General features: G+C 38.4%; 2 protein-coding genes across 2 annotated transcripts; one reads left to right on the top strand and one right to left on the bottom strand.

Moving 5' to 3' along the window:
• The first annotated feature begins 557 nt into the window (after window positions 1-557).
• LOC145213400 (arylsulfatase I-like) lies at window positions 558-7,764 on the top strand. Its single transcript, XM_080081650.1, has 10 exons — window positions 558-793; window positions 1,275-1,357; window positions 2,173-2,359; window positions 3,835-4,034; window positions 4,538-4,635; window positions 5,261-5,370; window positions 5,798-6,047; window positions 6,515-6,666; window positions 7,060-7,205; window positions 7,288-7,764. The coding sequence occupies exons 1-10, from the start codon at window positions 583-585 to the stop codon at window positions 7,462-7,464; spliced, it is 1,614 nt and encodes a 537-aa protein (XP_079937776.1). The 5' UTR covers window positions 558-582; the 3' UTR covers window positions 7,465-7,764.
• Window positions 7,765-8,346: 582 nt separating this feature from the next.
• On the bottom strand, window positions 8,347-15,446 carry LOC145213401 (uncharacterized). The gene is made up of 10 exons (XM_080081651.1): window positions 15,335-15,446; window positions 14,102-14,175; window positions 13,229-13,349; window positions 12,861-12,995; window positions 12,385-12,563; window positions 11,691-11,864; window positions 11,009-11,170; window positions 10,167-10,338; window positions 9,667-9,780; window positions 8,347-9,182 (listed from the first exon to the last, which is right to left on the bottom strand). The coding sequence occupies exons 1-10, from the start codon at window positions 15,393-15,395 to the stop codon at window positions 9,061-9,063; spliced, it is 1,314 nt and encodes a 437-aa protein (XP_079937777.1). The 5' UTR covers window positions 15,396-15,446; the 3' UTR covers window positions 8,347-9,060.
• Window positions 15,447-15,503: the final 57 nt, after the last annotated feature.

The raw sequence follows: 15,503 nt of genomic DNA on the forward strand, positions 1-15,503 counted from the left end.
TGTCTTGTGGTCATAAACTTTAAACTTTGTTGGGCGTGTCGTTTCAGTCCGCCCTTGAACATAAATATTACGACGTGCTCAAGTGCGACTATAGCGACTACTTATGTCAACATAGGACCAATGTTCTTCCTAAACTGCGCATTTAAGCACTGCTCGCATAATAATACAAGGCGAATAAATTATACACTGCGTAAATAAAGAAGTTTAATATAATAAAGTTGTTTCGGGCCGTAGTGTCGGGGAGCTTGTGTGTATGCCCATAAACGTGAAAATCTATGCTGCATATAAACTTGTGTATGGCCACAGCGTGCACATCTAATGTTGCTTACAGTGGCCATCAGTGTATGAAGGGAGCGTGTTTATGCCCAGACACATAAAAATCCATGCTGCACTTAAATGGGTGTGTGATAACAGCGTGAACATCTAATGTTATTTACAATGGTCCATAGTACAGCTTGCGTGTACGACCAGACATTAAAACCTTAAGGCAACATTGGTTGTGACCCAACAATTCAAACCGAACCTAAACTTGGTCATGTTTCCAACTTGGAACGGTGGTAATTCTCATTTCTCGTATTACAGATGAAGTTTACCAAACTAGCATTTCTCCTCTTATACTTGCACTTACACTTGACCTCGGCTGAAGCGAAACGCAAATGGAAGAGACTAAAAAAGGCGCGAAAACCGCACGTGGTCTTCGTAATGGCGGATGACTATGGATTCAACGACATCGGTTATAACGCCGAGGAAAATCACTCGCAGATGAGGACACCATTTCTGGACAGCCTGGCGAGTAAGTGTTGAATATTTGTTGTAATATTATGCTGTAAACTTGAAAGTATAAGCCCAAAACCGGAACCTAACTCGAATTTTATTTTTTTAACAAATCCATAAAAATTAAAGTGAAATTACGACACAAATAAGACCGAGTGCAAAGCCAGGCCCTAATCAAGCCCATTTTATTCAAACTGAAGCCTTAACCCGACTTTACAACTCGCTGACAAACTTTAGAAGCTCGCGTCACACTAACATATACAGCATGTATAATTGATATGCAGTGCGTCGTTTAATTTTGTGCATAGGATTAATACATCGCGGGTTACCAAGTAAAAGTTGAAACCAAGTAAAATTTTTCCACCAACGTTTTCCACTAATTAAATCCACTCTAATCAAAATGTCACGAGGCACTTTGTCTCTATCATGCAACCCCAATCCGTGTGAGAATCGTTTCTCTCCCAAGACTGATTCGTTGCTTGATTGCATTCTTGTTTCAGGGAAGGGCGTAATCTTGGATAATTATTACGTTCAGCCGATTTGTTCTCCGTCCAGAAGTCAACTTATGAGCGGTCGATACCAGGTTAGCAGGGACAGCTGGTGTTTTAATTGTAGTGGATGTAAAGGAATATTTTAGAGTTTGTAAACTACTAGGCATATAGAAAGACTCGGCTTGGACTTGAAATGTTGTTCATTTAACTCGTAGGTGCAATTTTGCAGTAACCTCAAATTCTTTTTAAAGAATAACTGCAACAGAGCTAAATATTGAATGCAGTTTATTGCAAACGTTTGATAACATACCGATGTTGGCCTTACGATGCTTTATTAGTATGATTGTATGCAATGTAATCAACTTCCCAACGTCTTTTACCACACAACTTGCTTTGCACTTGGTTTTGTTGTCATAATTATGTGAAACAGCTTTTCAAGTTTTAAGATACTTTATAGATTGTGTCAGGTTTTGGTAAAAAGTTACTTTTGACTATCCAAACTTAGCTTGTTTTAGTCAAAAATTTGTCTATTTGGAAACCGTATGTCATGTAATTTCAGTTTAGTGTATTACTTTATCGTTTTGGCCTTTATAATTCGTTTGAATCTGGCTATTTTGCGCGCTCGTTCACTTTTGCTTTATACCCCGGAATTCCCCTAACCTAATTGATAACAGCGAATTTATATAAGTCGAAGGTTCTTTTTTTCTATTTTTCTACCGTTTATCGGCCGATTATTTTACCCCCTTTTCTCCCATTATATTCTATTGGTCAGTATAATTTACTCCCAAATTTCTTCTTCATACCAATCTCGTTATACCGAAAAACTTTTGTAGCTCATATGCACCACCAAGTGTGTCAAATCCCCCTCTAATTTTGAACCTTTTCATTAAATTTAAAATTTCTTCAGATTCACACAGGATTGGTGCACGGAGTGATAAAAGGTCCCCAACCGAACGCTCTTCCACTCAACAACGTTATTTTGCCGGAACAGCTGCGGAAATGTGGATACAAAACCCACATGATCGGAAAATGGCATCTGGGATTTTACAAAGATGAATATCTTCCCTGGAACCGCGGATTCCAATCTTATTACGGTAAGATTACTTTCCTATTTCTCCTGTGTAGTGGAGACGAGATTTTACCGCAGACTGAATCAGTATTGACTACTTCTTGGGGCAGTGTAAATTTTAGGTTTTTTAGTGCAGATAGATTTTTCAGTTGTTTCAGTATAGACCAGAGTTTCTCAAACTTTTTTCCCAAGGGCGCACTCAGAAAATAAACAAATCCTTTGCGGGCGCACCATTTATAGTCATATTGGAAAATCAGTCAGTATTTTTAAGGATATCTTTTGTATTTTTGTGTATTTTTTCCGACGTTTCGACGTCCTATACAGGTCGCCTTCATCAGGGTGAATAACACTGAATGCGCGTAGTACAGTGCACGATAAACAAAGAAGAAAAATACAATTGCCAGAAGGACTCTAAAACGAAACTTATGTCTAGCAGCAATAGCTTATGCATTGTATTGTCAGTTCTATAAAAGTAATAAGTTACAAACAAGTTTGTAAATCGAAAGATAAAAAAGCATTTTCTTGTGTACTTTGTACAAAAAAAGAATCGTTTGTTCTCAGCTTAAAGTTTGTTGTCGCTTATATCTGGGATTTCAGACATCAGCATATCACTTTTTCCGGTGTTTCGGGTTGACAGTTTTGCGCTGTCCGTGCAATTTTGTTACATGCAAATTTTTCACGTCAATGTGGGATTCCTAAATATCTTTGTGCAGTCAAGTATGTTGTTACGGCAAAATGCTCGATCTTTCGCTTTACTAAGATTGAATCATTTGTAATTGTGCAAATACCGACGTAGTTCACCTACTTCGGTGAAGTTTCTGATTGATACTTAGTAAAAAACTGCTGGTGGAACGTAACTTGCCTGTGCAATTATTACTTGTTAACAACAGGCACCTAGTAATTGAAACTAGCAAACAAGGTGTTATTCCCTGGGCTGCTCTTTGTATCACTTGCATTGCCAGACTATGTCATTGTTTGTGCATCGAGTTTTGGTTTCCTGAGAATCTACTTTGCACAACACTTTCACAAAATGATAGTAAACAAAGTGACGACATTTGTCCTAACACACGAAGCAGGTATAATTATTCTTGTTTAGTTCCCTAATGAATAATTACTGAACACAGAAACACGTTCAGAAGAAACAAAATTAATTTAAACAAAAATAATAATTCTTAATTTTATTTAAGTTTTATTGTCAGTTTCCTATTCAAATAGAATGTATTTTAAAACCAGGTTTTTTGTTTTCTTTTTACAATACATCCGCCATCGAGCTGCCTGTTTCGTTGCAAGTCCTTTGAACCTCTTTTTGATTTGATTTTTTATGTTTAGACTTTATAGAGTTCTATCATGCAAATACCACTGATGGGTTGGAGCAATACCGCTCAAGTTTCTGGCTCATAGAAAAACGTGTGGCCGAGATGGGTTTAGAACCCACCCACTGAACACAAGGCGGTTGCACGAGTTTTCTTATTCAAACGTTTCTAATCAGTTTTGTTGCAGGATTTTTGAGCGGTGGTGCCAACTACTACACACGTGAACATTGTGAGCCGAAGAGACGACGGCGATATTGTGGAGTCGATATGGTGGATTCACGATACGGACCAACCAACGATACTTGGGGAATTTATTCTGGTGATTTGTTCGTGCATCGAGCGAAACGAATCATCGAGAAGCACCTGAAAAGCAAAGGGGCAGAAAAGGTAACTAGAATTTCCATTGTAGAACTGCGTAAATATGCTTCACAGCAATCAGAAGCCGCTTATGCAGCGGCTAATAAATTAGATGACGAAAAGGAAAAAAATCTCCTTACTTTTTAGCTACTGTTTAAATCTATAAGTATAAGGTCTTTACTTTTATTTTCCGGCAAATAAACTGATAACCTACATATGCAAGAAAGTTGAAAGGTGCAGTGTGTCTTTCATAGTACTGTGACCCGGTTTGTAAGCGGGCCTTCACACGGAACCGAATCCCTACTAGTCTGAAAACCGGCTCGAGTCCGAAAATCTGGATGTAGCTGCAGCGCGTTCAGCTCTTATCCAACAATTGCGCCCTTCACTGTTTTGCGCTCCATACCGTTTTGACGCTGCGCAGCTATTCCTGGCTTGGTGATTGTTTTAGTGCAGTTTTGTTTCTATAAACCCTTTTCGACAGTGATATATTCCTGCCTTAACTGAACTAAATGTAAATGTATTTTCTTTTTTAGCCGATGTTCCTCTTTATGTCCCTTCAATCTGTGCATGGACCTCTACAGGATCCGCCAAACTTTCAAAACAGGTTTAAAAATATCACGGACCCAAAGAGGTTTGTAAAATGGCTTCACGACTGGTTGCTCTGTAACAAAAATAACTTCCAAACTATGTCCCATGCAAATGAGCTTTCCTTAAGAAACTTCTAAAATAGATTTCAGAGAAAGACTTCATCATTTTTGAGGTTTTCGCAGATCTATTGCCTTGTGGTGCAATATTTTAACTTTATCGTATAAGTCATCATTACCTTTAAAATTTCTTCCAACATTCGCGAACTATTTTAAAGTACTCTTTTTTTTTGTAAATTTGTTGTACCCTCGGCATTTGCGATTGATGACTATTGTAAGAAATTATATCCTTTCGATTCTGGTTAATCGCACAGGGGTAATTTGCATTTTTCGATTCATTCAGTATTGTCGATGAAAACTCTAAAACATTTGCTAGAAAAGTCCGGTTAATCGCATATTAAGTTTATACAACTCTTCTGGCTATTGTATTTTTATTTCGACGTTTCAACGTCCTATCCAGGTCGCCTTTACGCTGATGAAGGCGACCTGTATCTATAAACTTGATATTATGCCTGGCAGCAACAGCTTATATAATTGCATGAACTATAAGCTGTTGCGATTCATTTACTTTGTTTTTATCAGCTTGTCATTGAGCTTCATGTTTTCGTTCAGACAGACTTACGCTCGCATGGTTTTATCGATGGACAAGTCGGTCAAACAGTTGGTCGTGGCGCTGAAAAAAGCAAAGATGTGGAAAAATACAATCTTTATATTTTCAACAGGTTTGTTCAAAGTTAGATATTAGTTTTTACGAATATTTTTTTAAGATTTATGTTAATTGTTTATGTCCCTCTTAAATTAGAAGTATTTGAACTTACATCTGAAAAGAAAATTTTGCGAAACACTGACCTAATAGTAAGCACATGAACGGCGCAATCTAGCAATCTGACAACCAAAAAACTTTTAAGACCTCAAACATTTTTGTCTCGTTTACCCTTTCGCCGATCAAAGGCAAACCTTTCCTCCATATTTTTCTTAGAAAACTGATCTCGCAAGTTTGTTGCAAAACTAAAAGTTTTTTGTATTTTTAGTGATAGTATGTACGTGGCGTGGCGTAAACAATAAGGAACGTTTAATGTTTACTTGTGGTCGAGAACCTTTCTACAAGTTTTTCTTATTTTATTGCTTAAATATATTTTACCTGAACAGACAATGGGGGTCAGACGATGCGAGGGGGCAACAATTGGCCTTTGCGAGGGCGCAAGGGGACTTTATGGGAGGGTGGGATCCGTGGGGTTGGCTTTGTCCACGGAAAACCCCTAAATCTTGAAGCCCCCTATGTGAATCGGCAACTTATTCATATTTCTGATTGGTTTCCGACGATCATGAGCGCCACCAAGTGTATGATAGTAAAAGGAACTCAACCACTAGATGGCCACGATCAATGGGGAGCAATAAGGTGAGGTAATGTATTGTCGCATGGGGTTAACTATGTCGATTGTAAAAAACATACTGTTTTTTTGGATTTAGTCTGTAGTTATACGTTTTGTCTGACTAATCAACAGTACACCAGGCCCATTAAAAGCTTAATACCGAATCAAGCCGGTCACCAAGCGCTCCCATGTGACAAGGCATATACTAGAAACATCTAGCCTGCGGTGGGATTAGAGCCCACGAAAGAAGTCTTTCCGGGAACCGCTCTCTACCAACGTTAAATTATGATGTCATTCAAGGAAGTGGTAGTGACGTTGTATGCTAATAAGATCTACTTTGATTGTTGTGACTCCATTAAACACTGATCTTGACTTAAAGTATCTTTAAGTACATTATATTTATTGAAGTTCAATCAGCATTTGACTGCGGTGTTGCCATGTTGGAAAATATTAATTGTGACGTCACCTTACACTGTTTATGACGTAAACACAGCTTGAACGAGACGACGAAACGAACGGAGATTCTACACAACATCGATCCTCTTTACAAGCGGAGAAGTTCGATTCTGATGCGGAACGGATTCGATGTTTCAGTCAGAGCAGCAATAAGATCGGGAGCTTGGAAACTCATCACTGGTGATCCAGGTGCGATTTCCCGGTAGAAATATTAGAATCCAGCGATATATCTAACGATAAAAAGAATGGCTTCAATAGCAAACAGTTTTGTTTTTGAGCGCTTGCTCTCGCAGCAGCTTCTGACGTTTGTGACTGAATTTTTGTTTTCCTTACCACAACGTTATCATAATGTTGCGTCATAACAATTTGACGTCATCACAATTTGACGTCATCACAATTATACGTCATCACAGTATTACGTCATCGCGATATTTTAGTGTTGAATACTATTTATTGCGCACATTAAACACGTGTTTATGATAAAATGACCAACTTCATAGTTCTTACGTCATTAAGCTATTACGTCATCATGCTATTACGTCACCATACTATTACGTCATTATCGTACTATTGCGTCATCAGGTATGGATCGTTGGATCAAACCTCCCGAGTGGGAAACGGCTGAAGTATTTCCGAGGTCGTACAGGAGTTCAAATAAATCTGTGAGGTTGTTCCGCATCAGTGAAGATCCCTACGAACGGATGGAAGTATCCGAAAAATATCCAGAGGTTTCTATTCGAATATATTTCCATAAACTTGTTCCAGTCCCGTATGACCAGAGTTTTTTTTAATAACAATTTTACTTTTTAGGTCGTTGATCTCCTTTTGTCACGCTTGGTTGAATACAACGCGTCATCAGTTCCCGTCTTGTATCCGACAATGCAACGCAAGGCCAACCCCGTGCTGCACGGAGGCTATTGGTTGCCATGGAGAAACAAGCGATCCAATCGGAGAAAAGAACATCGCCGAAGTTTCTTCCTTGTTTAGCGGTTGTTACGTCACACGCTATTTGTGACGTCATAGTTCATACATTGTTGGGTGTTGTTTGAACAATGCACTTAGCGACAGTTTTACGATTTTTTTTACTGGCGCAGTTTGTTATTATTTGGTGAAAGTTGTAAGGTTTTTTTTTGTCTGATTCTTGCCGTAATATGGGAGTTGAATTTTACAGGTTTTGCGCAGAAGATTCTCTGTGTTCATGTTACCACTTTGAAACTGTAACTGTTTGGAATCTTTTGTTTCTAATAAAAGGTTTTATGACGTAACAGGAAACGTTAAAGCAAGTAAGTCTTTGACTAATGGTGTTTGAGTAGTTTTCTTGAAAACTTGCAAAAAATGCATTTTGTTTGCACTATTTCCATGCTTTCCCCCACACGCCTAAGTACTGTATGATTTTTTATTGAACTCGGCAACTTTTTTTGGTTGCGACGCCTCTGTAAAAGTTTTCTGGACTTGCGACGCACCAGCAAAAAAAGTTAATGAGGAAACTTCTTATTAAAGTTGTGTTTATTAATACAACAACAAAAAGTCACGAAACCGATTTATTCTACGACGCCCTTGGAAAATTGAAACGATGCACCAGGGCGTCGCGACGCACAGTTTGAGAACTACACTGGTCCAGGGGACTGATATACACCCAGAACCTAATCTATTTTCGTTCTCGTGGGTTCGAACCCCGTGAAACAAATTAAAAACACCAAAACGCAACAAAGTAATATTTTGGACTCTTTCTCTCCACTAATAGATACCTTGTACTGAAATTTCACTGGATTAACTCTGTTTTTAAGTGATATATATATTACTGGACATGCTTTTTCCTAAAAGATATAACTTCCTCTTGTTGGCATCACCAAGCTCTGCAGTAAAATATCAGACTTTTTACCAGCTTTTATTTTTTCTTAACTGGCAAGAACCATTTTACCGCAACAGCAAAGACGTTAGACAAACAAAAAACTTTTTTTCACTTCAACCCAACAACCCACACAGTGTTGTTAGAGAAATGCACGAACTGAATCGTTGTGAAAATCGTCACCAAACAGAAAATACTCCGCAGATAATGCCGCAACAGTGCGCTATGATTAGTTCAGAGATATTGTGAACAAATGTTGCAAAACAATCAAAACTTCGAGTACAAGACAAAAATGTTGGGGTATAGGTGATTTTTACTATACTTGCCTACTTAATACGGGTTTAAAATAAAGATGTAACCAGTGGTGGGATTCATTTTTTTTGTCAACCGGTATTATCATGAAAGTCATATTTTTCAGCCGGTTCTGTTACAAAAAGTCGATTGACAGTAACCAGTAATGTTAACCGGTTCGCTGATCTCATAAAATTTCGTGAGACGGTTCTATAGAACCGGTGCGAACCGGCTGAATCCCACCACTGGGTATAACCCCTTCCTTTAAGACAAAAAAATACAAACAAAAAACACGATTTGGTGGATATAAAAAACATAATAGCCGTTGCAGAATGCTTGAAACAAACCTAAATTCTTATGATTTCACATAAAAGCCTGGATCCAAATTTGTCATTTGTTGTTGATAAGTGAAGGGTCCGGGTTTTTCCTTCCGCTCATGCAGTTTATGTCAATTTGAGTTTACGGCGGATGTACCACTTGGAGGAGACAGTGAGCAGGATGACGATGACGGTGAGAATCGCGAAAGTGGGGAGGGAACCCTTCAGAAAACCGTCCAACCGGATGTCTGAGACAATAAAAGTAGAATTTAGAAAGCTTTTTCCAGTTTAATTTACTTTTTGCACATTTTTCAACTTTGCAGCTCAGCACTGCAACTTTTAGAAATATAGTATAAAAAGGTAGTTTGTGTAGTTGCAGTCGAACACACCACAAACAAAATTAAAGCACATTATTAACATCATAGACCGAGAAAAGTGTTTGTCAATCACTGGGCTATTGAACAGTTAGCAAATGGTAACAAGGCTCAGCAGAAATATCTTCCTCGACTCATCCAACATTCAATTAAAAACCGTTGGATTGAATCAAGTGACCAAACAATGCATGTTTGTGTCGCAATAAACAATAAGTGTGGTAATGTTAAAATGGAGAAGTCACGAGATTTCGAAAAGATGTTATCTGAGCCACGGCGGAAAACATGCTGATGGCAATGTGCATGAAACCAAAGTTAAGAATCTTAATTAAAGTTGTTCGCTCACTTCACACAAACTTACTTCTGCACGTGACACCAGTACTGAAATCTCCCAACTGTGCAAAGTGGTTGGGGCAATTTCCACAGTAGTTTGGGAAAAAACAAACTCCACCATTGCAACCTCCGGGACAAATTGCTGTGAAACAAATTCGATTAAATTGTTGTGCATGACAAAAATTTGAATCACAAAACCCAACTGACAACAAGCTAAATATTGACCACAATTCGACCCTCTTGTACCTTTTTAACACGTGACATTTTATCGCGCTTGTTTTAGTACAGAGCTACAAACAAACGGTTTATTTTCCTTTGAGACGCAAATATGTTAAACAAATAGTTTCTTGTGGTATATATCATTGAACGAAAAATACTTTTTTTAAACAAACCAAAAAACTACTTCTAAAAATATTTTAACACACCTAAAAAACTCATTTACCGCAAACGAAACTGTTTTTATTGTTTTAGTGTACTTGCGGTCTATTCGGGGTTGATCTAAACTCTATAGACAACGTTCAAACTCACGTGTCTCACAACGGGTTCCTTCATAACCCGTAATGCACTGGGTGGTCACTACTGGGGTGGTGGAATTATCAAGGCAGGCTCCCGTAGTGAAGTCACACACTGTAAACGGGCAACCTTTGCCACAAATCAGATCACACTGCGGTCCATAAACTCCTGCTATCTGACATCCCACCTGAAATTGAAGGATTGATTCAGAGTTGTAAGTCGGGTCGGGTTTAGACTTGGGCTTCTTCCGAAAAAACGGGCTTGATTTGGGGCTGCTGACTTTACACTCTGTGTCAGTATTTTTTGAATGGACCTGACCTAATGTCAAACAGCCCGAACGAGAGTTCGGGCCGGGTTTAGGGTTCGTGCTCCAATTTTAGGCCCATTTACAACCCCGAATTGAATGTTTCATAAGAGTCAGTCATACAATACAACAGACTGATAGCTTTATTAAAAGTTATATTTTACCTTATAGCTCCGCTATAGCGGTATCTATAGATACCTAAAACAATATTACAATTTTTTCCCTAAAATCGCCAGTAAAATGGGTCAAAACTATTTGGTTCCTTACCGCGAAAACTACAAATGATGAAGTTTATTTTTTGCAAGGTTTTTGCGAACGATGTTATTACTTAAATTATTTAAATTCAAGGGTTATTGTTGACTTGACATTGCATCATAGCATAACAGTTTCGGAATAAGTTTGTAACTTTTTCGTTCACCAAATCACTATTCCCGACCAGGATTTACATTCGCAACATAATATTGGCCACTTGGGGCGCTGTATTGCGTTGCGCCACCTATACCAAACCGGGCGCCAGCCAAATTCCATTGTTAGAAGTTCTACCTGTACAAACCTGGTCGCATTTTGGCCCCTTGTAACCGGGCATGCAGAAAGCCTCGGCGGCCGATCCCTGTTGGTTCAAACACTGTCCGCTTGTTCTATCGCACGAATATCTGCATCCAGCCCCGCAAGTTTTGTTGCAATTCATTCCCCACTTTCCGTATGTACAGTTCACCTAAAAGCGTGGTGAAAAGTTTGGGTTACTTTTAACGAGTCGATACGGTACATCAGCTGACAATTTATGCGTAAAAATTTAATGTTTTGAAATAGAACCCACTTATTTGCCGGCACAACTCTTTTTTAGACTATAACGAAGCTTTTGACAGAAATACATTTGTACAAAAGCCTTTTGTTATTAATTCAAATTTGTGTTTAGTCAAATTCAATACAAATATCGAATTTAAAAGGCACAATATTTTGTGTGAAAACTAAAATTTAGCTTTAGTTGAGTTTATTTCGCTTGGTAAAACAACACATAGCAACACAATTGCACTAAAACAATCACCAAGCCAGAAAAAAAAAAAAAAAAAAAAAACGTTAAAATGGAATGCAAAAACGGAAGGGCACAGTTGTTCGATAATGGCTAAACGCGCTGCAGCTACCCCGTATTATAAAGCGTTTTGTGTCGGGTGATCACCCGAGAGTGAGTTGTGAAATTGTACACTTTTGGTGTAAACACTCAATATTCAACTTACCGACATTGAGCTGCACGTATTTCCAGTGTAGCCGGGTTTGCAAGCTGTAGTGATTGCTCCCGCCGCATCGAGGCAACTTCCATTCACAAAGCTGCATTTTCTCGCCACTAGGCATCCAACTCCGCACGTCATATTACAACTCGCGCCCCACGTGTTTGTTTCTTGGCAACCGACCTATAACAACAATGGGTAGTATTTGACACATGTAAAAATGACACTTTGGAACTTTGAAACGAAGATTTAACGTTATGAAACAAACAGTATGGATTTCTGAACAAAAAAATTACGGTTTTCTACACAAACTTAAAAACTTTGCGTATCCATGGTTGTTCTTCAGTTTTTGTAAACCAAAATATGTTACGCAGTTAATTCTAAGCTTTCTCCTAAACATTGAAAAACTGCACCAGACAAAAAATTGCGATACATTATGTATAGCGTTCCTTTCTTTTTTCCTTTGTTTATCGTGCACTGTACTAGTCGCATTCAGTGTTATTTATCCTGATGAAGGCGACCTTTTTAGGAAACGTCGGAATAAAATACATTTGCCAGAAGAGCTCTATAAACTTGATATTATGCCTGGCAGCAATAGCTTATGTAAATATGATTTTCTGTAAGGGAAGTTATTGTTCCCAACGAAATCATATATATGCAAAGCTTTGATTAATCAGATCTTTAATCAATTTCAAGCCTTTACCGCAGTTGTGCCACATTTGGTGGTGAGTGCAGTCCACAGCCCATCAGCGCCACAAGTGGTGGTATTGTAGCAGTTATAAGTATTCACGCTTCCCATCATGCTGCCAATATACGTGCTACTGTTGCTTGCACAGTTGTACGTCTCACACCCACTGCCGGTAGGGGGCGCTCCACAGCCAGCTGCAAACACAAACAATACGCTTAAACGATTCTAATTTGAGGCATTCCAATTATTATTCAAAACATTTAATCAAATTTTCAGGAATGTTTCATTCTTTGTCAGCTGTCATTTTCACAGAATACACGCAAAATACTGCTCGGAAATTGTAGGACACTTTTTTTCTGGTAAATGTTTTTCACAAACAAAGAACAAAAAAGTGTTTAAAATATGCCTGGTAACAATACTGTATTCGTTGTCCACAAACTTTCATCCCGGGTTCAAATCCCACGAAAGCACCAACTTATTAGATTTCTTACCCAGGACAGTGAGCGTCGAGTTTGCCGATGCGCCGTCACCCATCACCATGACAACCGTATTGTTGAGTGATGACGTCACATTTTGGATTGTCAACGTCATAGACAAGTCGGAACCATTGAGAGCGACGGACAAAGCTGTTGGAATAAAGAAGAAAATTTGTGAAACACTGTATGCAGTGGATTAGCATCCAACCGTTTCAAGCCAACACTACCCGAATTCTCGTTTGATAAAGAAAAGTTCCGACACAATTCTACTAAAATATTCATCAAGCCGGAAGTAATAGCTACCCGGTAGCGGTGGAATTCAGCCGGTTTTGCACCGGTTCTAAACAAATCACACCGGTTCTAAACAATCAGGAGAGCCTTACCATATCCGGCGGAAGTTACGTTGTCGGTGATTCCCCCTTCAAAAATGGTGACGTTAGCGACCTGTGACGTGTCGACCGTCCATTCGAAAGTCGAGTTTGCTGAAACGTTGCCAATGGTAGCCTACAAAAAACAAGTTTGTAATAAACAATATCATTTTTCTCAACATTATAATAGACAAACGCTGTTATATTTTATAATTTTATGGATTTGTATGCTTTACAGCAGTGGTTCCCAAACTTTATCATATTTTTTTCTAAACGGTCCCCTTGCCATTATTTCAAGGGTTCGCGGTCCTTAAGCCTAAATGTGTATTTCATAAAAACGAAAGTTTATTGCAGGATTTTAGCTAGTTGTGCAAAATTGCGCATAATAATCATCCAAAGACAGCATGTGACATCACAAACAGGACAAAAACATTACGATTGTGCGCGAACAATTTCATTTTTTTTAGTTGTCATTCAATAAAGGCCATTGTTTAGCAATGGAGACAGTCGATTCTCAATTCTAATTTGATTTAAACTCATTTAGTGGCACAAACTGACGCCAAATAAGATTATAGAATTACTTCAACCGCTTCGCGGTCCCCCCAAAGTTGCCTCACGGACCCCTAAAGGACCGCGGACCCCAGTTTGGGAACCGCTGCTTTACAGCAACAGAAGATGCTACTTGGGCGAAGAAATGCTACTCTATCTGTTTTTAAACTGTGTCCATACTTATTAGAAAATAGACCATTATGCAATGGATTTTGATTAAACCGTTTAAATACGGAACTTATAAGGTAATATTTTTGCATCACATAAACGCGAATGCCACAAACAAAATTCGCTTGCCAACAAATAAAATATATGCAATTCTCGTGTAAGGAAAAGTACCTGGAAATTGACGCTTGATCCGACCACTCGAGTTGTATCAGGAGAAATACTTGAGATGTTCGCTCCAAGTGTTGCTGTGAACAAAAAACAATGAAGATAAAAATACATTAAGTGAAGATAAGGTCTGTATTCCCTGGAATCTCGCTAAACCCCTGCTTTTATTTAGTTATCTAAAGCGCTCCTTCTCAATCTTTAAGAATTTACCAATCCCTTTTATTTAAAAAGATCACTATAGGTCGTAAAATAAAAATACATTTAGTGGAGATAAAAGCTGTGCTCCCTGGAATCACGCAAAATCTTTTCCTTTATTTCAGTATCTAAAGCAGTGGTGTTTAACCTTCAAGAATATGACGATCCATTCGATTTTAAAAGGGCACTAAAGGTCATAAAACGCATCGTTTAAAAAAGGAGGTCCCAACCTCTAAAAATAACCTTCAGGTGGAATTCAAACTCCAACGGTATGTTCTCCTAAACTTTCAATTAACTTACACCGAAAATACTTGTCTGATTTAATTTGTTAACGCACAACGGTTTGAAAATACTTAGTTTTCAGACTTGAACAACAAAAATCAGTTGTTTGTAAGTTAATTAAAAGGTTGGGACCTACTGTTGGGACCTAATTAAATAACTTTCCACTTAACCAGCTAAACATGCACTTGGGTAAAAAATGTGTTAATTTCATTTGCTTCGTATTGAAGTTCGCATTTTGCATATTGACGTCACGCTGAAAGGTCACTGCTCTAGGGTTCAAGGTCAATCGATAAAGCCAGGTCTAATCCAATCAGCGCACCGCAGACATTTGTCGTGAAATCAATTTATTTCGTGCCGCAGAAAGTGATTAAACTAATTTTCACGATTCAGCAGACATGCATACGACAATGTGATTAGGGGTAAAGGACCACTGGACAGTAGTTTGGGATTATAGGAAACCCCTCTAACCAGTGGTGGGATTCAAGTTTTTTGTCAGCCGGTTCTATCACAAAAGTCATATTTTTCAGCGGGTTCTGTTATAAAAAGTTTATTGACAGTAACCAGTAATGCTAACCGGTTCGCTGATCTTATAAAACTACGTGAGACGGTTCTATAGAACCGGTGCGAACCGGCTGAATCCACCTCTGCCTCTAACCATGAAACTGACTTTCGTTTTTTTGGCCGAGGGCATAGAACATTGGAAAATTAAATTGGAAAAGTATAGGGTTGATTGTTTTATTCCGAAAAACGTAGATATCTTACCTTGGAAAGTCAATCCGATCAGAGCACCGAAAAGCACACATTTTGTCAGTGAGGTGGACATATTTACAAAATTACAGCCTAAACCTAAGAAAAATTATTAACAGTATTTACTAAATTGAGATCATAATTTCCTAAATAACGAAAACCAATTGAAAGTAACTATTTGTTA

This window comes from Phallusia mammillata, chromosome 2, assembly GCF_965637545.1.
Source record: "Phallusia mammillata chromosome 2, kaPhaMamm4.hap1.1, whole genome shotgun sequence".
Taxonomy (NCBI): domain Eukaryota; kingdom Metazoa; phylum Chordata; class Ascidiacea; order Phlebobranchia; family Ascidiidae; genus Phallusia; species Phallusia mammillata.